Raw genomic sequence first — 27,125 nt, forward strand, 5'->3', positions numbered from 1 at the left:
AACTGTATCTGTAGTATCCTTTATCTCCAATTCGATGGGATAGATGCGTTCCACATAGTCACCAAATTTTGAATTGTTTAGTGAAAGAACGTCATCTATATAGTGGAAAGTAGAGTTAAAGGATATTGCTAACTTCTTATCTTTCTTCCTAAGAAGTTCCTGCAAGAAGTCAGCCTCATAATAATAAAGAAACAAGTCGGCAAGTAGAGGGGCACAGTTTGTTCCCATTGGGATGCCGACAGTCTGTTGAAAAACACGTCCTCCGAACGTTACAAATATGTTGTCAATCAAGAAATCAAGCATCTTGATAATATCGGTTTCAGAGAATTTTTTGTTTGAATCAGAGTGATTCTTTACAAAGTATGATTTATCCCTCCCTAAGACAAGTTACTTGTATCTACGTTGGCCATTCTTTTTTATGAAGCAAAGTAATACCAACTGTTTCAATTTGTCTTTTAGCTTGGAATGTGGAATACTTGTATAAAGAGTAGAAAAGTCAAATGTTTTAATACTGTTACAAGATGAAAGAGAGTTAGATTGTATGTACTCTAAAAGATCTTTGGAATTTTTAAGTATCCACATCTGATTCACGCCACCTCTAGAATAGGCAGTTTCACAATAATTTTGAAGCCCGTCTTTGATTGCTGATAAAATAGATGTTAATAATTTAGAAAGAGGTTTCGTGGAGCACTTGGAAGACCCAGCAATATACCGTTGTTTGTAAGGACACTTATGTAGTTTAGGTATCCAATACAGTGATGGAAGATCCAGTTCTTCATCTTTGGTCGAAATACCAAAGGAACAAAGAACAGACCTATGATTATCCAGGATTTCCTCTTTGGTAAGTGTCGTGAGGGTATATGTTGAGTTTCCAAGTGAATTGTCTATACCTAATTCGTTTATCAAGCAATTAATGTAGTGACTTTTACAGACAAAAACGATGTTATTTGGGGCTTTGTCTGCGGGGACAACAACATATTTATCATGGAGGTCGGATAAGTGTTTAGCAACATTTGGGTCTTTAAAGATTGACGTAGCATGGGCATTGATGGACCCATTCAGTTTCTTGATTCTGATTTGTATTAACGACCTCACTGCCTTAATCCATTCGGATAGCGTGTCTACGTCTTCCTTTTCACGTTTAGCCCATTGCCTGGCATAATCCTCGACTGAGTCCATCAAAATTTTAAAGTTGTATTTCCAATTGATGGATTTAGGCTCACGATATTTCGGACCTTTCGATAACACATTTCGTAGAGAAGTGTTATTAACAATGTTAAGGTCACCGGTAATAACGTGGCCAGCAGGATTATATATGAATTGGGAACTAGCACAACTGCAATCAGGAGGTTTAGACTTGAAGTCGTCAATATCGAGATTCTGCAAAACGCGTTTGTAATTGAAAATTTTAGTTGCAATAGGTTTGGTATAGGTATAAGAAATTATTGGTACAGACTGGTCTTTGAAATAAGGAGACTGGTCTTTGAAATAAGGAGGTATTTTCGATTGAACTAATTTATGATGAAGGATATTGCCTAGGTTGACGCAATCGAGACCTTTGTTGGCAAAGGAAAGATTTAGAAAAGATCTTTTCTCTTTTTCATCTTTTCCAATGCGAACTGGCTTGAAAAGTCTGTGACTTGCAATATCCGAAATTATAGCTTGAAGTTTGTATTGGTTTGAATGAGGGTTTGTAACAGTGGATTCTAAACATAAATTGAACAGAGAATGAAGTTTTGTAAGGGGTAATGAATAAAGTTTCGTGCGAATGTGATGAATACCTAAAGGCTTTTGTATGAATGACAGCAAGTCATTAATAGAGACATCATGCAGAGAAGGTGATGTATAATGACGATGACCATGACTGCGTCTACGTCGAGGAGTCGAGTTGCAAATATTCATCACATTCACCGAGTTACACGAAGGACTAGATAGAATACCTATACCATCAATTTTGTCATTGCAGCCATACGGTGTTGCAGTTCCCAATTGTCTAATCCAGTAGTATTCTTTTTGTCTACGGAGAGTCGTTGAAAGATTAGGATTGTTAGAGCTATGGTATATCTTTTCGATAATGCGAACTGTCATAGAAACGATGGAATGATCGGGCTGATTGTATGTTATATTTAATTGGTCGTGTTTTGATATATTTTTCAGAGTATATGGTTTATGAGTGCGTGTCTGAACAGTGCATATAAGGGGCACGAAACCCAGCAAAAACATATATGGTATACACTCAAAGGTGCTGTCAGGCTGATTGAGAATATATATATATATGATTTAGAGGTAGAATTTGAAACTATGTCAAGCTATTTATGTACCGTCAATTGTATGTAGGGGACAGGACTTGTCCCCATGATGAACTAAAAAAGGCAATTAAGATTAATTGGTTAGGGATTTGGTTCTGAACCATTTTTAGATACGTCTAAACAGCAACGTCATTATATGAGGGGGCGGAAAATGAGCCCCAGAGAAAAAAAAACGTTGCTGACCTGCAAAGGTATTACCCGTGCAGGGGCCTGTAAATTACTTACTACCACTTCATTTCAACTACGGTGGATAGTTGTCTCATAAGCAATCAGTGCACATCTCTTCATTTTCATATCGACATGGCAAGAAAGAAAATGTTTTGTTTTTGGCTGACATATATATAATGATATATTTGACCTTCACTTTTCAAATAAGGTCATCATCTATGGTACAAAACACATCATATTGAGGAGAAAACTCAATGAAACCGCCAATAGCTAAGAACCAATCAAAACAAGAGTTCAATTTCAACCCTTATAAATATGTACATGTATGAGTAACATTACTCAATGCGTAAATTATATACTAAATCCAATCTTATATCAAAGATAAATATTGTTTAGTAAAAATACTTTCCAGTGAAACAAATAAACTGAGACTCAATATGAATTTGATAAATAGATTTTTAATATAAATCAATGATTTCCAAAGTACAAATTACATGGTTTATGGAGCATAAAAAAATCGCTCTGCTACATATTGTTGTGTTTTTTTTTTCTACATTGGCTAGAGGTTTAGGAGAAGGGTTGAGATCTCAAAAACATGTTTAACTCCGCCGTATTTTTGCACCTGTCCGAAGTCAGGAGCCTCTGGCCTTTATTAGTCTTGTATGATTTTTAATTTTAGTTTCTTGTGTATATTTCGGAGTTTAGTATTACGTCCTTATTACTAAATTAGTATACAAATTTTGTTTAGAAACCAACTGAAGCACGCATCCTTCGGCTGTTGTCTGCTCTCTGGTCGGGTTGTTGTCTCTTTGACACATGCCTCATTTCCATTCTTAATTTTATTGTGCCTAAAACCCCACCCTGAATGGTTTCCATCTGCCAGTGGTTAAAATAAAACCTAGACTCTTACCATCAAGTACATTACTCTTTCTCCTCACTAAAATGTAATGGCGGATTTTTTTTAATTTCTAAATCAGATATTCGTAAACATTAGAGATTACAGACAAGGTTTTAGGTGGTATTCAATTGAGGATTTTCCGACAATTTCCATCAAAAAACTTAAAGTACTCTACTAATTTTCGATAAAGTATGTTTCCTTCTGTTTTTTGTGTGTGTTTTTATCGAGATAAAAGATGGGTTTTTAATTTAGCGCTAGATGATTCACATTTCTTGTCTTTAAAAGGTCCTGTTTTGTTGAATTGTCATCAGAATACATTCATATTGTACACTGCACTTTGAATCAATACATTTTACATATTTGTGATTTTGAAGTTGAAAATCAGATAGTTGGACTTATATGATGTCGAATTAGGATGGGTTTGGTCTGAAATATGAGGACTTCTAATAGTATACCAGACTGACAAGAGTGTTAGATTGCGGACAATATCTCATGATTTAATATGAAGAAATATTTACCCCTTTTCATTTGTTTCTTAGGGAGCTACCATTTGATATTTAGGGGGGGGGGGGGGGGGGGGGGGGCTAGGATGAAATTTGAAAAAAATAGGCAGGACAGGAGTTTTGAGTAAAAAAAAAAGGCAGGATGAGACACTTGCAAAAAAAAAGTAAGGACGACAATTTAGGTAAAAAAAGTCAGGATAAACTAAAAAAAAAAGGCAGGACCGAACAGAGTGAAAAATAAAAAGGCAGGACAGATATTACAGTTAAAAAAATATGCAGGACAAAAATTTTCATCCTAGCCCCCCCCCCCCCCCATAAAAATCAAATGGTAACTCCCTTATCTGTATATTACATAACTGTTTGTTACATTTATTTATTTACTGTATGTTCGTTTGAATGAAGTTAATAAATCTGAGAGTCAAGCAACTTAAAAAAAATGAGAGTATATTGGGCTTGCACACACATTTTGTACTTCTATATTTAGGTGATTATAAATGTAACATATTTTATACATGTACAGTAAACATGCATACCAAAGATAAAATCGAATGTATTTAAGATAACATGCAATACATGTACATTACACGTAGTACGGTTTATAATAACACTTCAAGTCTTGTATTGATTTATGATGGTGGACATCAATTACATAGTGTGTGTCGGATCTTTCCAGTAAAAGATGAGCTCTCGACGACGTAAAGGTAAAGGATCCCATTGTATTTATTTGTTGTTCACTTCTTAAACATGTTAAAGTATTTTTGTGTATTTGATTATCATTCTTTGTGATGTGTCGTCGCACACATTCTATTTGTATAAGTTTTCAAATTTTATCTTGCTACACGTATAACTGAGATTATTTGAGTAACCTAGGACTTTATAAATTAAATACTTTTTAACATAGAACTGAAGTATCTCATATTTGAACAAGTACATGTAATTACATGTACCCAATACCATGAATACGCTTGGAACCTGGAAGAAGGGAATTACTAGCCTTTGTCGAATGTCAGCATGGCAACACAATTATGCTGTATTTTGACATACATATTGTAGAATTCACAAATCACTACTTATTCTCTTATTGTGATACATTTTTCACCAAGCGATTTCTTACCCCCCCCCCCCCCCCCCCCCCCTATTTGCAATATTTCATCCCCAACAGCAGGGAAAAACATTACATTAAAATTAAAAACCAATTGTTCAGAGAACAATTGAAGGTCTTTCCACCAGTTAATATCTCTATAGGTCTCTAATATGTATGGTTAGTATGTTATATCTCTTTACATATAATTTTAGATATGATAGGGGCGAAAACTCCCATTCATTGTCTACGCACCCTTTCAACTGAAATTATTAAGTTACGACATGTCGCAACTAACAATTTAGACAAAATTATTTGTCGATATCTTATAAGGTATTGAAAATGAGTGAAAATAAGCCAAATTAAAAAAATAGAATATGACCTTGACCTTTGACCTTGACCTAATTTTCTTTTTTTTGGACCAAGGACTTCAAATCAAAAGATTCTAGGTCTCTATCACTTATGGTGTTCCAGTTTAAAATACATTTCAAATTTCAAATACAAAAAGGGAAATAACTCTCATATGGAGCGTTCATATTGCTTCGGTCGAAATTGGACAAATCATGCGAAGGATATAACGAGCAATTTTATAAAATAAATTTGTCGTAATCTTGTACGGTTGCGAAGGAGTTGTGATCACAAGGAAAACAGTGTTTGGGGAGATAACTCCTACAAAGAAAAGTATTCGGTTACGCAGGGTAAATTTCAAAAGCGCATAAACTGTTCGATATCATATACCAAATATCTAAGCGACATATTGCGAAACAAATGTTTATCGCAAGAACAAAATTTGGCGGAAGAAAAAAAAAATAATCAGAAGAAAAACAATAGGTCTTTCCACAGAAAAGTGGAAAGACCTAATAAATTTTTGATCAATACCTGTGTTTTGAACCGGACGAACAGTAAATATTAGATACTGAACTTCCTGCATTTTATATTCAAGGAACAGAGTTAGAAAATTAAATAAAAACCTGAACTGAATTGAACTCTGTGTTATCAGTCGTTTGTGTTTGATTATGACGACGTAGTTGATAAATGAATTGCAAAAGTGAAAAAAAAAATACGTCTATTTCTACTTATAACATGTATAACCTGACCAAATAAACTTGTGAATGATTTATGGTAGATATTAGCCAAACACCAAAGTACATGTATTTATTAAACAAAAGCAAAACAACTGGAATATGATGACATGTTTTACCAAATTTTCTCAAATATGTATGATTGTTTTAAATGAATATACGCGCAGCTTTTATGAGTACACCGCGTTCTCTAATTAAACAATTAACGATAACAACATGTGTTGACTTACTTGAATGTACTTATCCCATCGAACTTGATATAAATGATAATGTTACAGATACATAAAAGTCTGCTTCATATTTCGAGGATGACTCGTTTCTCGTTTTTTTTATATATATATTATAGATGAAACCGTTGGTTTTCCTATTTGAATGACTCTATACTAGCCATGTTTGGGTCCTTTATAGCTTGCTGTTCGGTGTGAGCCAAGGCTCCATGTTGAAGACCGTACTTTTACCTAAACTGTACATGTATTATGTTTACAAATTGTGACTTGGATGGAGATTTTCCTCATTGGCACTCTTACCATACCACATCTTCTTATATTTCTTTTTACATCTAAAAATTGACAATGTGGGTCGGTTGAAAAACAAAACTTTATGACAAAAGAGATGAATTAAGCTTCGAGAACCTTTCCATTTCTCTGTAGCATCATTCCAGCAGGGCCTGTATACGGAGTTTAATCTCCCAGTTGATAGAACACCTGTATTTCTTATTATGATTCCCTTGATAGACGGATACTGCTCACAAGGAATTTATAATAAACCATGATCGAGTGCAAGTGGTGAAGTTGAAATCATTCCTTCGTAAATTTTACGGACGCAATCACGAATTGGTTAACCTTTATGAAATATCCTTTTCACAGATGATATCGGATATGTTCCTAATGTCGTTACTACTATCCTGCCTCTTTTTCCCAAATGTGACATACCGTTTTTTTTCTTTGTTGACTTGTTTCAGTTTTTTTAAGGGTATGTTTTGTGGTTGTGTGGGTGGAGAGGGAGTGTGTGTGTGTTGGGGGGAGGGAGGGGGGGGGGGGGGTTCTCATTTACATTCTACAGGCAACATTTTTGCATCTGTCTTACATGTACATATTACTCTCATTCCTAGATTGAAATAAAATGTTCTCTTCTGTGTAAATATGACTTGGATTAGATAAAATGTGGGGAAAATTATAAAGGATTTCAAACAAGAAATATTCAAAAATGAAAGTAGATTATTTTCAGAAAATGATATTTTTTTATGAGTTTAACGTTAGTATTTTAGTGTAATAAACATACATGTACCGTTATCTGTCTAATTGATTAAATAATATCAACACAATCTAGTAAATATTACGTGCTATATATATATATATATATATATACAACTCGTCTAAACATCAACCCAACAATGTTAGATCTGTAAATTTGCTTTCGCAAATTTTTGGTTCTTCCCTCGTCGGGATTCGAACCCATGCTACTGTGATATCGTGACACCAAATCGCCTGCACTGCAGCCGTCCCGCTAGACCACACGACTACCTGGGCTCTCAAAAAAAAAAGAGCTTTCGGTGGGCATGTGTTACCTTTCCACGTCAGTTTTAATCTAGTGGCGTTCTACAGTACATGATATATAAGGCATGAAGATGTTATTGTTACAGATCAGCTAATTTATCTATAGTAAAGGATCCTACAAATTAATGTAAGATACAGTCACAGAAAATAATTATATTAACAAGTACGTCTGAGTCAGTGACAACCCTACAACAGATGTATCCATCGGATCGCCATCAATGATGGTGATACATGGCTGTGTACATAATGTATATACAACTCGTCTAAACATCAACCCAACAATGTTAGATCTATAAATTTGCTTTCGCAAATTTTTGGTTCTTCCCTCGCCGGGATTCGAACCCATGCTACTGTGATATCGTGACACCAAATCGCCTGCACTGCAGTATATATATATATATACATGTACATGTAATAATGTTATCTTTACTGTCATTTTACTGTTCTGTATTCGGTCATGCGTGCCAGTATTAAAACAATCATTTTAATATTCAAAGAACCCGATTTAGTTCATTATTACTAATATTGTACTGTCATGACAAAAAATATAAAAATTGAAATGAAAGGACAAATTTCATAGGAATATTATGTTCAATGATGACTTTTTACGTGACTGTGAAAATGATCAAAGATTAACTAACTAGACCCTAAATTATCTTCAAATGCTAATTGTTACCGCTGTACGTCAGTTATATTTTTGAACGACTCTGGAAAAATAAAAACAAAGACATTTATAGTGATGTTATTCTCTTTGCAATTATATGAAATGATTCGAAAAGTATGTACATTTCAATCTTAACAACTCGTCAACATGCATGAAATATTTGCCACTAGACGGTAAACAACCATCAAACATTCAATGAATTAATCGTAAAAAGTTTTTTTACGAGGGGATCGTTTTTGCGTCATAAATTAAACTGAATTTCATATCATGCTCAATACGATCGATATAAAGATATTGCTGAATATATTGCATGACGTTGTTAAAATGAGCATAGGGCAACGAATGAATATAAACTTTCTTAATAACGAGCCGTTAAAAGAATCAAAAACTTTATAAAAAAAAAGTTTGCCAAAAAAGTCTACATCGTACTACTGTATAGAGACCAAAAGACATAAGTAAGCAACTGGGTCGTGGTCATCAATTACACAAAACGAACAAACAGCTACAAGATATATAAAATCATACGGTTATCCTGCGAATAGATAGTACGGCATGCTTCGACCCTTCAAGTACAACTTGGTACATGTATATCAAACACTATAAAAAAAATCGGCGATACCAAATTCCATAGACGAAATTCTGAAAAAGACTTCAAATACATTCATAACTACATGTACTTATGCGATTTATGTTTTATCTTTTGGGAGAAACCCATAAACTTGCGGCATATATGGAAAACAGCACAATTTATTCTGCCATAGGCGACAATACTAACATTTTCTAAATATATCACTTTTTATAATAAAAACTTGGATAAAACAGTTATGTGTTGTGTTAGTACTTTTTTAATCTGTTTTAAAAATTTAAGCCAAATAGTATCATGACCAACTTCCAACGGAACTTGTTTATTTTATCCATGCCCACCGTCATTTTCACAAAAGGCCAACCTAATGCTGGGAAAATGTAATAGTACCGTTTTCCCTATAATGGTAGACGTCAATATCAAATTGATAAGTGAATAATTCTAAAAATTAAATGACTGAAACTTAACGTTTTATTCACATTCGTATTAATTTTGTACTTAATGTTAATATAATCATGCCATTTGTTTTTCTTTCAGCACGAAGACGGAAAACGTCAAGTACAGTACTTGCAACCTTAGGCGTTACTGTTTGACGTGAACTTGACTGATCGGTGAATGATCGGTGACGGATGTTTGACTGATCGATGAGTGATCGGTGATCGGTGACCCATAGGATCCGTCAGATAAGTCAAATAACCTATGTGAGAGTTACCCTGACAACTGTCACCGATCGATCAGTAAATTAAATTTATGCACGGATCGGACGGATACGTATATATTTAAAATTCTTATGTAAACCGAACTCGACAGTGTTTACAAACGATGAACGCGGACCTCTACGAAGACACCTTAATTTACACGTTAATTTGTAATAAAATTGGTTTCAATAAAAAAGTGAAAATAGTATAACAGAATAATATGCTTAAAGCGTTCAATTGTTTGTGTTGATTAATAGTTTTGTATTAAATATTGTTAACATCAGAGACATATAATACATAATTGTATTATATGACTCTGTTAACATAAACTTATTCCTACGAAAATGGTTATCATTGACCGCCATTGGATTTTTGAACTTTTTATAGTTTCGAATAGGTTGTTTTTTCATAAAATTAAAAGAATTTCAAAGAAATAATATTAAAAAATTTTTCGCATTGTTTAAAATTACCAAAATTGTTCTTCTTTTTATCAAAAATGATACTATTTTATTTGAAATCAGTTATTTTTACCATCTTGACACAAGTCTTCTAATCAGAATTGAGATATAATGAGAATTAAAATACTTAAACTTTTATTTTTGTGGAATAAGAATGCAGTTATTGATTTATTTTGATACAAATTATTAACCGTCATATGATTTGAGCACTTATTGTACATCAACATTGGCTGTTCTTCACAAAATATTCTTACTTTAAGGAAACAGATACTAAATTTTTGTACGCGTTGCCTAAAATGCAAATATTTCTTCATTTTACTGTAAATTATTGACCGCCATTAAATTTTTGTACTTTTTATAGTTTAGAAAAGTTTTTTTTTCATAAAATTAAAAGAATATCAGAAAAATTATACTAAAATTTTGTTAGCATTGTTTAAAATAACCAAAACTATGCTTCTTTTTATCAAAAATTATATTGTTTTATTTAAAATCAGTTATTTTTACCATCTTGAGACAAGTCTTCTAATCAGAATTGAGATATAATGAGAATCAAAATACTTAAACTTTTATTTTTGTGGAATAAGAATGCAGTTATTGATTTATTTTGATACAAATTATTAACCGTCATTTGATTTCAGTACTTTTTGTACATCAAGATTGGCTGTTCCGCATAAAATATGCTTACTTTAAGGAAAAAGATACTAAATTTTTGTACGCGTTGCCTAAAATTCAAATATTTCTTCATTTTACTGAAAATTATTGACCGCCATTAAATTTTTGTACTTTTTATAGTTTAGAATATTTTTTTTTCATAAAATTAAAAGAATATCAGAAAAATCATACTTAAATTTTGTTTGCATTGTTTAAAATAACCAAAACTATTCTTTTTATCAAAAATGATACTATTTTATTTGAAATCAGTTATTTTTACCATCTTGAGACAAGTCTTCTAATCAGAATTGAGATATAATGAGAATCAAAATACTTAAACTTTTATTTTTGTCGAATAAGAATGCAGTTATTGATTTATTTTGATACAAATTATTAACCGTCATATGATTTCAGTACTTTTTGTACATCAAGATTGGCTGTTCTTCATAAAATATGCTCACTTTAAGGAAAAAGATACTAAATTTTTGTACGCGTTGCCTAAAATGCAAATATTTCTTCATTTTACTGAAAATTATTGATCGCCATTAAATTTGTGTACTTTTTATAGTTTAGAATAGTTTGTTTTCATAAAATTAAAAGAATATCAGAAAAATCATACTAAAATTTTCTTAGCATTGTTTAAAATAACCAAAACTATTCTTCTTTTTATAGTTTAGAATATTTTTTTTTCATAAAATTAAAAGAATATCAGAAAAATCATACTAAAATTTTCTTAGCATTGTTTAAAATAACCAAAACTATTCTTCTTTTTATCAAAATGATACTATTTTATTTGAAATCAGTTATTTTTACCATTTTGAGACAAGTCTTCTAATAAGAATTGAGATATAATGACAATCAAAATACTTAAATCTTTATTTTTGTGGAATAAGAATGCAGTTATTGATTTATTTTGATACAAATTATTAAACGTCATATGATTTCAGTACTTTTTGTACATCAAGATTGGCTGTTCTTCATAAAATATGCTTACTTTAAGGAAAAAGATACTAAATTTTTGTACACGTTGCCTAAAATTCAAATATTTCTTCATTTTACTGAAAATTATTGATCGCCATTAAATTTTTGTACTTTTTATAGTTTAGAATAGTTTTTTTTCATAAAATCAAAAGAATATCAGAAAAATCATACTAAAATTTTGTTCGCATTGTTTAAAATAACCAAAACTATTCTTCTTTTTATAGTTTAGAATATTTTTTTTCTCATAAAATTAAAAGAATATCAGAAAAATCATACTAAAATTTTGTTCGTATTGTTTAAAGTAACCAAAACTATTCTTCTTTTTATCAAAATGATACTATTTTATTTGAAATCAGTTATTTTTACCATTTTGAGACAAGTCTTCTAATAAGAATTGAGATATAATGAGAATCAAAATACTTAAATTTTTATTTTTGTGGAATAAGAATGCAGTTATTGATTTATTTTGATACAAATTATTAACCGTCATATGATTTGAGTACTTATTGTACATCAAGATTGGCTGTTCTTCACAAACTATTCTTACTTTATGGAAAAAGATACTAAATTTTTGTACGCGTTGCCTAAAATGCAAATATTTCTTCATTTTACTGCAAATTATTGACCGCCATTAAATTTTTGTACTTTTTATAATTTAGAATAGTTTTTTTTCATAAAATCAAAAGTATATCAGAAAAATCATACTAAAATTTTGTTCGCATTGTTTAAAATAACCAAAACTATTCTTCTTTTTATCAAAAATGATACTATTTTATTTGAAATCAGTTATTTTTACCATTTTGAGACAAGTCTTCTAATCAGAATTGAGATATAATGAGAATCAAAATACTTAAACTTTTATTTTTGTCGAATAAGAATGCAGTTATTGATTTATTTTGATACAAATTATTAACCGTCATTTGATTTCAGTACTTTTTGTACATCAAGATTGGCTGTTCTCCATAAAATATGCTTACTTTAAGGGAAAAGATACTAAATTTTTGTACACGTTGCCTAAAATTCAAATATTTCTTCATTTTACTGAAAATTATTTACCGCCATTAAATTTTTGTACTTTTTATAGTTTAGAATATTTTTTTTTCATAAAATTATAAGAATATCAGAAAAATCATACTAAAATTTTGTTCGCATTGTTTAAAATAACTAAAACTATTCTTTGTATCAAAAATGATACTATTTTATTTGAAATCAGTTATTTTTACCATCTTGACACAAGTCTTCTAATCAGAATTGAGATATAATGAGAATCAAAATACTTAAACTTTTATTTTTGTGGAATAAGAATGCAGTTATTGCTTTATTATGATATAAATTATTAACCGCCATATGATTTCATTACATTTTGTTCATCAGGATTGGTTGATCTTCATAAATTATGTTTACTTTAAGGAAACAGATATTATTTTTTTGTACGCGTTGCCAAAATGCAAATATTTCTTCTCATATTGGAAAATATTGTAATTTCAATTGCAATCAGTTGTTATAAATGATTTTCATATGTTTTTTGTAGAAAATATGAATTATTCAAGAATAAATCTGCTTAAAATTATTTCTTTCTTTTTAAGGAATGTATTTATGTTTACCACCATTGGATTTTTGTACTTTTTATTGTTTAGGACAAGGATTGGTATAGTAAGATACTATACAAATCCTTGTTTAGGAGTAGTTATTTTTGTAATTTGTTATTTTAAAGGCTTCGATTGTGACGAGAATATAGAAAGTCCATGATTATGTTTTTTTTTTTAAAGAATTTTATGATGATAAGGATACAAAAATTTAAAATATTGAAAAAAATAGACTACATTTTTCAATAACTGATCCTTTCATTTTGTTTTTCCCGAGTATGTTTGGAAAATAAGAAAATCAATTTCGCGATGTAGACACTCGCCGGGTTTGAAAATATATAACCTAAATAAAACGAAAAAGACAATTATTTAATGATGATATTTTAATTTAGGTTTTATCTGTACATTTATTTTCATTTCAATTCATAAAACTTTGCTAAATAATTAATAAACAAAATGTATCATTGAACGTTCGATTTTCACGAGTCGCCATTTTAATAAAAATTAAACGAAACTAAGATTCCGTAATTTGTATTAGTTCATCATGTGACGTATTAAAGTTCAATCCGTCTTCAAGGTCGATCGGTACTATCCGTCCGATCAGTCCGATCAGTCAATTACTTTTACTATAAGTCTGACGGATTGCTGACGTGAGTTTGACGCGAACTTGACTGATCGGTGACTGATCGATGACCGCTGATTGATCGCTGAAATAGTAACGCCTAAGGTTGCAAGTACTGTAAGTTTTGCCATTTCCACAGTTCATATCACATGACAATGATGTTAGGAGATAGAATACATTCTTGAGCTGTTTGATTTATTTTATTGCATATGCAGGAATTTTTTTTTTATACTTAAAGAAAAAGCTCGCAAAACTAAAAAAAAAAAATAATATCAACATTTGAAGGAAACGGTAATTTGACAATATTGTGAGCTGAAAGCAAAATAAAAACCAACAGATTGTCGATAAGTGATCAGTTCCACGGTTTAATTCTGTGAAACTTGCCACTTAAAGTTCTTACCGTGAACACCGATCATCAAAGTTCCCCTCCAGACAAACTATTACATAATTAATTAACGGTTGCCATTTTCCTGTGAAACTGATCACGATGAAGTCACGCTTTTCTTTTTGATACTGATTATTAATAAGCTTTTGAAATACTTTGAAACTGTTCAAAATAAATTTTGTAAATGGCTACTAGGAATGGGCCAAAAGACTAATAATCACAAGAGGTGAATGTGGCCGTCATGAACTATATATAAATTATGCGTGTAAACCTATTAAGTATTTTCTACACTTACAATGCATGGATGATAACAGACTTCCAAAACTATGCTATCGTATGATGTTTAAAATGAATGAACATGGACGTTTAAATTGGTGTTCTAAAGTGCAAAGATTATTATTTTCAAATGGATTTGGTGTTGTATGGGAAAGTCAAAGTGTTGGAGATGCAAAATTGTTTTTACATTTATTTAAACAGAGACTTACAGATATAAACTAACAATCTTGGTCAGATTATATTGGCAACTCATCAAAGTGTGCTTTTTATTCAAAAGTTAAGGATTATATTTGTATAAATGAAAATATACAGAAACTGTCATATAATCTTAGATATGAAATTTTTTCAATTTTATGTTCAAACCATAAGCTAGCTATTGAACAAGGTAGACATGAAAACCAACCAAGGGAAAATAGGTTGTGTAAAATTTGTAATACAAATGAAATAGAAGATGAATTCCATTTTGTACTAGTTTGTCCAATTTTGGCTGATATAAGGAGAATTTTTTTACCATTATGGTGTCAAAGTAATTGTAACAGAGACACTTTAACTAGTTTTTTTAGAACAGAAAATTTAATTACTTTGAAAAATCTGGCTGTATTTTTGAAAAAAGCTAAATGCTGTAAAGAAGAAGTCTTGTCACTATGACTTGATCAAATGAATATACTTAATAAATAAATTTATTACAAATACAAGTTTATAAAACTTTTTGAAAATTAATAGATTTATGAACTTTACGTCTCTTGTTTTCTTTGAAGGTGAACAATCCCGGAATTTTCTTGATTTTTCTACACATGACTCGGTACCATCTTATGACGGTAGGATTTTGGTCGTTGGAGCATATGAAGCAGGTAAAACAAGTTTGGTGATGAATCTTATTGGCGAAGAAATTCCAACTAAACGACAAAGCACTGACGGCATAGATGTCCACTTTGGAAAGTTACTATTTGAAATGAAGACACAGATGTTTTTAAAGAAGAAAACTGGTAAAAGATTTTTTTTTAAATTGTTTACCTTTCGTGTAATACGTGACTAAAATCGTTTTCTGATAAGAAAAGAAAAATAGGTATAGGAAGATGTGGTGTGAGTGCCAATACGTGTCTATGAATAATAATATACACATATCTAATTCTCCGATTTAGTCCTTCATAACAGAATTTGCAAGGTCAACATGTTAGGATTATCATATTTACTCTTTGGCGAAGATGCAATGTTAATAGATAAAATTAGATGTGGTTTGAGTGCCAATGAGACAACTCTCCACCTGCTCTCCATCCAAGCCACAATTTGTAAAAGAAAAACCTTTATAGGTTAAATTATGGTCTTCAACACGGAACCTTGCCTTTGCATCGATCGGATGAATTGAGCCCTTTTAACTGATTTTTATCATTTGTTCTTGTGTTGTACTGTTGCACTACTGCAAAAGTAGAGGAGGATTTGGTATCTGCAAACTAGTTAACCCCGCCACATTGTATATAATTCAGCGGTTTTCGGTGGTTCATGTCTATTATAATTTTTCCGTAACATTTTGGTTACAAATTAAACCCTTATATAGATATAAGACGATGTGGTATGAATATGCCAACGCTACAACTCTCCATGCAAGTCTCAATTTGTACATTGTCAACCATTTTAGGCAAAAGTACGGCCTTCAACAAGGAACCTTGGCTCACATTGAATAGCAAGCTATAAAGGACCCTAAATGACTAGTGTAAACTAAACTAAATAGGAAAACCAATGTTCTTACCTATAACGAGAAACGAGAATTACTTAATTATGAACCTGATCAACAAGCGAGAGCTTCTGAATATGCTCCTGACTGAGATCAGCTTTTATAGAATTGAGAATGAAAATGGGGAGTATGTCAAATAAGACAACAACCCGACCTAAGAACAGTTATTTACGCTGCATAAAAAGTTAAATCACAAAAATACTGAACTCAGAGGAAAATCAATTCGGAAAGTCCATAATCACATGGCAAAATCAAATAACAAAACGCATCAAAACCGAATGGACAAGAACTGTCATATTCCTGACTTGGTACACGCATTTTCAAATGTATAAAACATCTAAAAAATGTCTCTTAAATTTAAAAGAGTTCTGTCGACACGGAATGTAGATCCATCGTAAACTTATTGTTCTTTTGTCTTTTTGTGGTTTTCATGTACAAGTACGCGGTCACGTCCACGTGTTTTTGTGATAATGTAAGCCTTTTTCAACTGATTATTATAGTTTGTTCTGATGTTGTATTGATACAACTCTGTGCCAGGTTAGTTGATGGTGGGGATCCCGCTAACATGAATAACCCCGCCACATTTTTCATTTATGTTGCTTTTCTCAAGAAAGGAGCCTGTATTCAGTGATGGTTGTTTGTGGCCGTGTTACATATTGGTTTTTCGTTCATTTTTGTGAATATCAATTAGACTGTTGTTTTTCTGGTTTGAATTGTTTAACATAAACTTATGATTTCGGGTCCATTTGTAGGTGACTACACAATAAGTGCTTTGCTAATTGTTGAAGGCCGAAGCTGTTTATATCTGTGTCATTTGGTCTAGTGTAAAATAATTAATCTATACACTTTTTTTACTGTTTCATTTTCTTGTTCAAAACTAGAGAGTCCAGACCCTTACATGATTAACCTACATGTATCATACAAGTGAAATAAGAAAATCTAATTTAAAATCGAGTTTAACAAAACTTGAAAAATTAAGTAAAGACTGTGTGAGTGACCTAATACTATATATACAGGGTCAGTATATTCCATATGGACCAACAGAAAGCGAAGCTCGAGCCCATTATTGAGTTTATAGACACCGTATATGTCGTATAAGATGACTTGCATGTATAGTCCGAAATTACTCTGACGTCCAACGTCTGTTTTGCCAGACAAGCTGGGGCATTGGGACGTCAGAGCTCGTCCCTTATCAAAAATTGGATATTTGCCCATCCAAAATAGATGTGCTGCTTCGTTGCTTCTAGGGCCGACTGACGGTATTGGAATTAAATAAATCGGACATCAATCTGTTCATTTTTCATTTATCTCTTCATTTATATAAGTTTCACCTACCTGCCACCCTTTATTTTTCCATATTTAAACAGTTTTCAAAGTGGGAAAAAAACAAAATACTATATTTGTGACGTTATGAATAAACACAGAATCGTAAATTTTGAACAAAATGACTTATTTCCTGTCCAGTCACTATAGTAGCTAACATTTACTGTGATATTGTCCAATAAATCCTATTTTGAAATTGTTGCTAACAAAGGTAGCCATTTGTGGGCCTTATTGAACCTATTTTATTGTGGAGAATGTGGACCGATTTTTAAATTATTAAAGCAAGACATGTATTTAGTGTCTGGTGAGCTACCAAAATTAAGAACCTTCTGTCACTGACTTATGCAGAAACAAATGGCATGAGGTATTATAACTGAAGAAATTACCTTCTCGTTATTAAACGGAATACAATACTACCATCGTTGTTTATATTAGCAACTGCTTCCCGGACCAACAAAAAAAAGTAGTTTTCTGTTTTTTTCATTTTCTGTTTGTGAGATCAAATATTTTCTAAGGAAATCTCGATCAATGCACAAAAGTGTGTTTCGAAATCATCATTCTAAAATTAAATCATAGAACTTGAGAGTTGTCTAATTTTGTTTATCGGCATCATTATGTATACATCAACTGTTCACAGATTAACTGCATCCTAACGATTATTCCAAACATGCGATTTCGATACATGGCAATGACAAAATAAACAGTTAAACCTACACTGCATGAGCATAGCGAAATATCTGAACTTGGTCGTATAGAGTAAAACAACTGTCGTTTCTTATGTTTATATATATTTGCTTTTTTTTTGTCATTGCATGCCATTGTGACATCCTTTTTCACAGTAATGTTCGCCCAATCACATGATGGATTTGCATATACTCCTACAGAATGTATCTTTATCTTGCAGATCTTCACAGTTTTCCAAAGGCTGTATACCAGAAAGTGTTAGCTTGTCTTGAAGCTGTACACCAATCTAATGCAGTCAAGCAATCAAAAAGGTCGAATCAGGTTTTTTCTCAAGACGACCAATGTTTGTTTCCTTCAAATCAGGTATTGAATCCAGCGTTTCCGTTTTTGATGCCTGCAGTTCCTGATTTTTTTTACTTTTTTCAAAGTGACTTTCTAAAAAGAATTAACGAAAAACTTAGAACCTTTAAATCAGATGCTCCCCCATTTAGCCGAGAAGTCATTCCCATTCCAATTCTAGATTTTGCAGGACAATTTGTGTACTATACAACGCACCAGGCCTTCATTACATCGCATGGGACATACATAGTTGTATTCAATGGTAGCAAGAATTTAAGTGAGATGTTGGCGGGAGATGGAAAAGAATCTACAGTTCTTGGTAAGTTTATGTCTCACTGAACATAACTTAATTATTAGACTTCTTCAGAGTGCTAGAAAAAAAAAACACAAAATTTATGGAAACAAATTTTGTCAAATATTGCTTAATCAATATAACGCATTTACACAAAATTCGTAAAGCCTTTATTGAATTGCTAATTTTTTACCCGAATGTTATTGTTAGGTTTTAATATTATATGTTAAAATGATTTTTTGACAACTATATATCGATACAACTTAAAGACCTGTATTCTGTTTCGTCTCGGTACTTTTACATATATTTTATTTAGACATTAGTTTGCCCCTATTGATTTAAGGTATACAAATGAAACTCGTAAGGTAACAAACTTCCACACCAGACACTTATTTGTCTATTTGTCTAGTTCGTAACTAAATGAGCATGCATATCACATTTTAAATGGAATTGCAATATTTTCATATTTTTTAGACAATATCAAACACTGGGTTTCATCTATTCTTGCATACAGCTCTACAGATACAGACGAGTATCCGAAAATTGCATTTGTCGCTACACACAAAGATTTAGTCAAACCTGTACGTATTTATATAAGGAATCAGTAATTGTTCTTTAAGTTAGATCATCGTTTAAAACAATATTAAAATTTTCTCAGATATAACTTTTTTATACTTTTGCCAAACACATGCAAAATACAGGTTTTACAATGTTTAACAAACATATCATAAAGTAAAGGTCACCCTGTTATTTTATTTTCTAATTTAGCTTTTATTATTTACAATAAGAAAAAGTCTATCATATAGAATTGAAGTAACCATCAGAAGATAGGTTTTGTAATATGCTTTCAGAGTTTTGTAATATGCTTTCAGAACATAGAAAATAAAAAATGTTGTCACTGAACTTATTGTGTTGCTACAGGTAAACATTTCAACATTCTATTTAAAGTTTTTCCTCTCCTAACGCGGATAAGCAGAAAAACAGACCCAAGCAAAATTAAATATTAGGTATTTGTTAAAACAATCTCAATAATGCAACATTCTTCTTTTCCTTTTGTTTCATTATAGAATCACACATTTATTGCTAATTATTATCAAAATTTGCAGATTTAGGTAAAACATGTGACCGAATGTGTACTACTATTTTAAATGGCGGTATACAGTTTTTCTACAGTGGAGATCACCTCTAACCACTTATTAGAACTGTCAGAATAATCTGTCATAGAACTGTTCTAAACTGTATTAGAACAGTTCTACCTAGAATAGTGTGTTAACACAATCACATGATTGTCAAAAACAGCCTTATTGTGTCATTTAATGTAGTTACATGTTATACTATGTTCACAATGTATATTATGGATTGCATGGAAAGAGAAATATTTCAACACTCTATGAATTTTCTTTGTTTTGTTTTTAGTTTTTTTTGCCAACTTTATCAATTGCAACTTGCAGATTGGTTTCCATCGACACATTGCATTCTCCTTAAATATGTATTTGTGTGTGTGTTTGTTTAAGTTACACAACCCTTAATTTATAAACATCTATTAGTTCATGGGGGCCTCGGTGGCCAAGTGGTCTAAGAAGTTACTACTGTAACTGCTAGCTAGTCAACACTGGGATTGTGAGTTCGAACCCCGCTCATGCGGGTGCACTCGACTCAAATCTTAGTTGACTAGAATTGTCAGTTTTCCTATCGAAGGTCGGTGGTTTTCTCCGGGCACTCTAGCTTCCTTCATCAATAACTAAAACTTCTTAGATTCTTTAGTTTTCAACCAAGATCAAAAACTGGCCACCACGAAATAGCCTATATGCAGTGCTTAAAAGTGGCGTTAAAACACCAAAAATCAATCAATCAATCTGTTAGTTCATAAGGGAACACAATATTAATTCATTAAAGATAATTAGATATTTTATTTTTTTAGGACGAAGTACAAAGAAAACAGGAAAGTATCACACAAGCCTTGATTGAATGTTTCACTGACAAACAGATTAAGTCTCATCTTATTTTACAAAGGATATTTTTTGTAAACTCCTTAGACGAAAGTGACACTGGCATCAACGAGCTTCGTACATTTTTATCCAAAATTTTGGTGGACAATCCACAATGGAAACAAAAAGTACCAAAACAGTTTCTTTTTCTTGAAATGATGCTAGCTATATTAGTTGATGAAGGACAATACATTCTAAGCCGAACAGATATAAACATAATAAACAGGGAAAACGAATTCACACCACTCTCAGAGGAGGAACTAGATAGATTTCTTCATATTCAAAATAGTTGTGGGAAATTAACATACATAGATACGCATTACCTAAGAAACTTTATTGTTATAAATCCAACCTGTATAATAGATCTTCTGAAAGGTATTGTTACAGCCTTTCCAAGTTCATCAGATATGAAACACGGCCGACTTCGGAAGTCTGATTTGACAAAAATGTTAGATTTCGAAAAATTCAACCAGCTTAGAAGTTATTCTGACTTTTTTCGTGAGTTATTGGTTTACTTTGACATACTTGCTGAAATACGGCGGTATGACAAAACAACTGGCAGAAAGATAGATATTGAATGCTACTTTGTGCCTTGCCTTATACATCAAACAAACACAACCACTTTTGTGGAAAATTTTATTAAATCCGAAAAGTGTATAAGTTTCGCATTCGTCTTCGAAAAATCATACGTGCCCCCAGCAATCACAAACAGGTTCATTTCATGTGTTTTAAGTATTTGGAATGTCAAAATATACAATAATATTGAACTACTTTTTTCTGCTTTTGTGGTTGTTAGTCTCGACAGAAATCATGATTTAGTTGTTCAGGCGGACCAAACCTCGATTGTAATTTACTTGATTCACAAACAGCGCAAGGAACTTATTATTAGAGATTTGGCATCAAGTGTACGTCAATGTTTGGAAGAAAATTTACAAAGAATTTCGGAGGTGTACTCTGATTCCTATACAGAAAGTCCAAGTAGATATGTTCCGTTTACGATGAAGGTCAAATCGGGTTGTCTCTCTCCAATTTGCTTGAAAAATATCGATGACATAGAAAAGCTCGCGTTCCCATTGGTATGTAAAGCACATGGATATAGAACCCCACAGTCAGAGCTCAATATTTGGTTTACAGACATAGTAAGTTGTTTGTTTTGATTATAGTAATGTGAATACGTTCATGTTAATAATCAAACAGTTGCTATAAGATTGGAAAACGAATATTAAAAACGGAAAGAGGTCATGATTTAGTTTTCTTCTTCGTCAACCCTAAAAGGTTTTAACAATGATATATGCAACGACTATTGATCAACATTATTCACACCTGTTTAGTAAATACTAGGCATGATGTTATAAGAATGTTTCAGGTCAGAGAAAACCTATTAGCAACGATATATATTTGAATCCTCTTTTCGATTTTGCACTTCATAATATATCTACTAGAAGAAAGACAAATAATATCATAGAGACATTTCAACTCACAAGGCGAAAATGAACTCAACCCAAAGTTTAAAACAACATTACACAAAATATAACCTTGAAAACTAAAAACTTGCTAACAAGAACACCGATATAAAACTAGGTACTATTTTCACGAATCCTCACAATGCATTTGAACAACTGAATACAAACGTCATCAACATGTTATTATAAGCAGTATGGAACTTATGGACACATGGTATCTTATCATTTGCCTCCGACATCTTGTCCAGATTGATTTCCTTAATTATTTAGAAAATACATAATAGTGGTAAGTAACGGTAGCATACATTTCAAAATTAAATACTTCAGGTATATCTGACTAGTGATTCTGACTGACGATTATCAGTTCTGTATCTGGGATTTAAACACATGTATATATATATATTATTTTTTAGAGTGTCCAGCAGTGCAATGAAACTTGTGAAGGTATATATCATAAATTATACTTTTTTTCTCAAAACAAGTCTCATTTTAAAAAAGTTGCACAAAAATACCAAACTCCTGGGTACATTAAAACATGGAAGTCCGATAAAACCAAAATGATCACAATTGACTGACTGTCGAGTAGCATACTAATTAACTCCTGTATGTCCGTTCGTCCAAATGTCCTTTCGTCTGTCCGGATGTATATATGAATATATATGTATGAATATTTTAGGCTATCTTCTCCTACAGTTTTGGAGCTACAGCTTAGGATGTTTAAAACATAATACTGGGATCCATATTTCAAAGGTTTAAATTTTTTATCAAAATTTCACAAAATGTCAGCTATATTGATACAGGGCAGCATAAAGAGATCCCTATATGTCCGGCTATCTCCTTCTAGAGTTTTTGAGCTTCAGCATTAATATGTTGTAGAATGCTTCTGCATGTCCTCAAAATCTATATTTTTCTTCAATAGATACTTTTTGCGTTTATTTTGATAGGCATTTCACCTACAATATATAGCATATGCCTAACAGATGCAGAATTATTACGATTATCCAGCAATCTAACTGTCGAAGAAATACGTCAGCTTGCAATTTATCTTGGTATATCAAATGTTAAATTGGATGAGATAGGGCAAGATTTTTCAAGAAATTCATCAATGGTCAAGTTTGCCAGTTTACGGACATGCAGCGATAACAACAAACTATGCGGCGATTTTATGAAAGCCATAACCACAGCTGGACTAAACAAGCATACAATGTGCATGGTATACTATTGTTAATAATTAAATGGTGTTTGACAACACACAATATTTGTTTTGCAAATCACCAATTTAAAACAATTGAAAATCAATCAACTCGAGAGAATACCCGTTAATTGAAACTAAAGATACACGAAAAAGTATATATACAATAATAAAACAAATATTATATTCTTAAGATAATGTTAATGGTTTTGTTTGGAATTATGCTCAGCTAGCGGTATGAAGTATCATACTTCATATATACTAAAAACAAAAGCCAACAATATTCAATCGGTTCATCATTTCAAAATATAAACACTGGTAACAAAGTACATCAGCACGATGAAAAGTATTGCTGAGGTTGGATTTCCCCTAGTATCATGTATTAGTTACATTTTGAGTTAAAAGAAAATTCATATAAAAATTGTACATGTTATTTACTTTTATGTCTTAGTTAAACTCTTTAAGAAGAATCTAAACTTTTTTCAAAGAAAATCCTTTATGTTATCAAAGTCTTCATAAATGTACGTATACTGAATTATGAAGTTACCAGACATGAATTCACCAACAATTCCCCGTTTGCAGTGGCATTGATTGCATGATCTCTCGTTACAACTTCGACCAGGCGCAAGTGCGAGATGGAAACTCTGATATAAGAATGTAAACACCCGTGCTCTTAAACGTAGTAGATATAACATAATCCTAAAGAGAAAATTCAATACAAAAAATCATTTAACAACCTTTAAAGGATAGATTTGTTAACAAATTTGAACATATTTACAATTTGAAAACAAATATTAGGGCGCTTTTTCTTTTTCAGATAGTTCGGCAAGAAATACCACCAACAGGTTAGTATATATAAATAGAAATGAACATACTACAAAACAGTTAATTCTAATATGACGTCCTTATTACGCTTAAGCTTTGTAAACAAAGCCGTGTTCTAATGAACACAAAATATGTTTGACACATGCGCACGAACTTACTGTGTATATTAACGTTATTTCCATCGTTATCCTTTAAAATATATACATTTAAGCAGCTAGCATAAACTTTTATTATATATTTTTATAAAACAATATATATTTACCCTGCTCGTAGTTTTTAAACTTATCAAATATGAAATGTAATGCACATACTCATCGGGAAGGAAACGGGAAAAGCCAACATTTTTACGGTATTTTCGTACGCTTCGACCTATAAAAATACTGTATTTGTCCTATTAGAATCGAAATAATTCCTTCGTGTCATGCTCTATGCTCATTTTAACATGGGTAGGCATTATATTTGACCACAGTTTACACCTCGCTAACACTCAGTGTAAATTATCTACAAATATAATGCCTAACCATGTAAAAATGAGCATAGAGCATGACATGAAGAAAATAATTAAAATTTGCTTCGATAAGTGGAGGTATGGTGGCTTTTGTTTTCGATCGTTTGACCGTAAGTAAACCTTTTCAAAATCACGTAATCGGTTTTGCGCTTGATTTATACAACATGTAACATCAACATGTTCAAGGATTAAAGAATTATGCTAGCTATTTGTCATTCTTCCACAGACGCTCATGTATGATGTCAGCCTAATATGAATAAACACACAAGTCTGCAAGAAGACATTCCAACATTTTTTTCACCAGTTAAATATTAAATAATCATCAGTTTGATAGGCACCAGCACGAGTTGGTTTTCCGTTATAGAATACACGTTTCACAGATGATATTGGATATATGCCTTATATGGTAACAACAATCCCGTCCCCTTTACTCGAATGTGACCTTATTGCCTGGTTTGTAATAAGTAAACATGAACAACACAACAGGTGTCAAATGAAGAGCAGGAACTGCTTAGTTTTAACGAGGCCTTGAGATCAATGTTTTATTGGATTTCGTGTTTCTTAGTGTTTAGGTTTCTATGTTGTGATTTGCGTTCTTCTATTTGCTTCTGTTTTTCTGTTTTCCTTTCTTTTAAAGCCATGGAATAGGAGTTTTTGTTTCTCCTGATGATTTTGGATGTTGTCTTTCGTCTCCCTTTATCCACTCTTAATGACTAATTTGTTAATAGTTGCTCATCTTGATTTCAGAGACATAACTGCCATAAGTTACAAATAATGAAACACGCACATCTCGAAATAAAATTTATCTGATTCAAATTCATTCTGAATTTAAACAATGACTAGATCTAAGAGCATATAAAAAACGTAATAAAGCGAATTAAATCTGCAGGTATTTGTCTGTATTGCGTGAACAAGATGGTGTATGTATTTTTAGATACGACTAGCAATGCATGCACTAGCAATTTAGCAAAAAATGTCTCAAGAAAATTAATAATTACATGCCCATAGCATTAAAACAGTACGAATTTTAATATTACTTGGTTTCATGTTTCACTTTGGAATATTTTTAGATTTACCTGATACTGTTTTGAATCTACCTCCTAGTGATGAGATGCTAGACAAATTGGCTTTGCGCATTGGAAAGAAGTGGATGGAACTAGGTCTTGAACTTGGACTAGATATAGAACAACTCGAATATATCGAATATGACAGCCCGAACGTTCTTCGAGATATAAGTAAAAACATGTTATACCAATGGAAAGAAACAGAAAATGGCAATTCCATTAGAGATCTCCATAACGCCTTTGCAAGAATTGGAAAAAGAGGAAACCTAATCCGAGAAACATTGGAGAATTGTGAAAGTTATCCTAATATAAAACCAGACCTTTCACTTTAAATTTATTACGAAAGATAGAAGTAGCTGAATACACATTCTTTATAAAATAAAATAAAATGATATTTTGTACAAGATATTTATTATTTGCATGCAACGCAAACGATGAAAAAAGGCACTATAGTCTTTTCATTGTGTTAACATATTATAACTTCATGCACCATACACTATTACATTGTACCTGCCTACACAATTTTTCCTACTTTATAAATTTTAATAACACCTGTATAGGTTGGAAGATTGGAAAAACTATGTTCAAGAGCGAAATATCAAACTGCCTTGTCATTAGGACTCGACTGTCGATTACTTCGATAAACTGTCATTACAAGTAATCACATGGCGTTTATCGCAGTAGTATACACTGCAAACTTACCTGATTAAAATTATGTATAAAATTTAAATTTAAAATTTAAACGGGCCTTGTCGAAAAAATATATAAAAAGATTTTAAGAAAACACTTATAAAACACAATGAGCGTTTTGATAATTTGGCCTGCAAAGAAAAAATAGTTCAGTTATACCAAATGTATATGGAACCTCTTCACCAAAAAATTAACCGAAGTAAAAGATCAGAAATAACATTAAATATTATGTAATCATAAGCCTCATATATATACGAATGTGACAATTTCTGTCTTTTTAAATCTAGTTTCCCTCGAAACAGATTATATCATATTTAGTTGATTTAAAACTGGCCAGTTAGAACATTCTTTAATATATGAAGTAAGTATATATTTTAAAAACTGCTTTTTTTTAAAAGTTTTCAGCGGTTTATGTACCACAATCAGTAATGTGCTTAAACGATGAAAAATCTAGATTTTCATATGCTTTTTGTTCATATGCTTTCATGAATGGAATGTTGTTTTGTATTTTTAAGTATCGCTTA

At 31.7% G+C, this 27,125-nt stretch overlaps 1 protein-coding gene across 1 annotated transcript; it reads left to right on the forward strand.

Moving 5' to 3' along the window:
* The first annotated feature begins 4,394 nt into the window (after positions 1 to 4,394).
* On the forward strand, positions 4,395 to 26,305 carry LOC139485957 (uncharacterized). Its single transcript, XM_071270634.1, has 10 exons — positions 4,395 to 4,579; positions 9,382 to 9,402; positions 15,260 to 15,487; positions 18,461 to 18,898; positions 19,346 to 19,452; positions 20,793 to 21,998; positions 22,736 to 22,766; positions 23,267 to 23,535; positions 24,332 to 24,359; positions 25,918 to 26,305. The coding sequence occupies exons 1-10, from the start codon at positions 4,558 to 4,560 to the stop codon at positions 26,241 to 26,243; spliced, it is 2,676 nt and encodes an 891-aa protein (XP_071126735.1). The 5' UTR covers positions 4,395 to 4,557; the 3' UTR covers positions 26,244 to 26,305.
* Positions 26,306 to 27,125: the final 820 nt, after the last annotated feature.

Source organism: Mytilus edulis, chromosome 8 (assembly GCF_963676685.1).
Source record: "Mytilus edulis chromosome 8, xbMytEdul2.2, whole genome shotgun sequence".
Classification (NCBI taxonomy): domain Eukaryota; kingdom Metazoa; phylum Mollusca; class Bivalvia; order Mytilida; family Mytilidae; genus Mytilus; species Mytilus edulis.

Excerpts from the sequence above, each read along its gene's own strand:
- LOC139485957 (XM_071270634.1), top strand. The coding sequence starts at position 4,558 with ATGAGCTCTCGACGACGTAAAG. Across the intron at positions 4,580-9,381 it reads GAGCTCTCGACGACGTAAAG|CACGAAGACGGAAAACGTCA; the intron begins GTAAAGGATCCC and ends TTTTTCTTTCAG. Across the intron at positions 18,899-19,345 it reads AAAAGAATCTACAGTTCTTG|ACAATATCAAACACTGGGTT; the intron begins GTAAGTTTATGT and ends CATATTTTTTAG.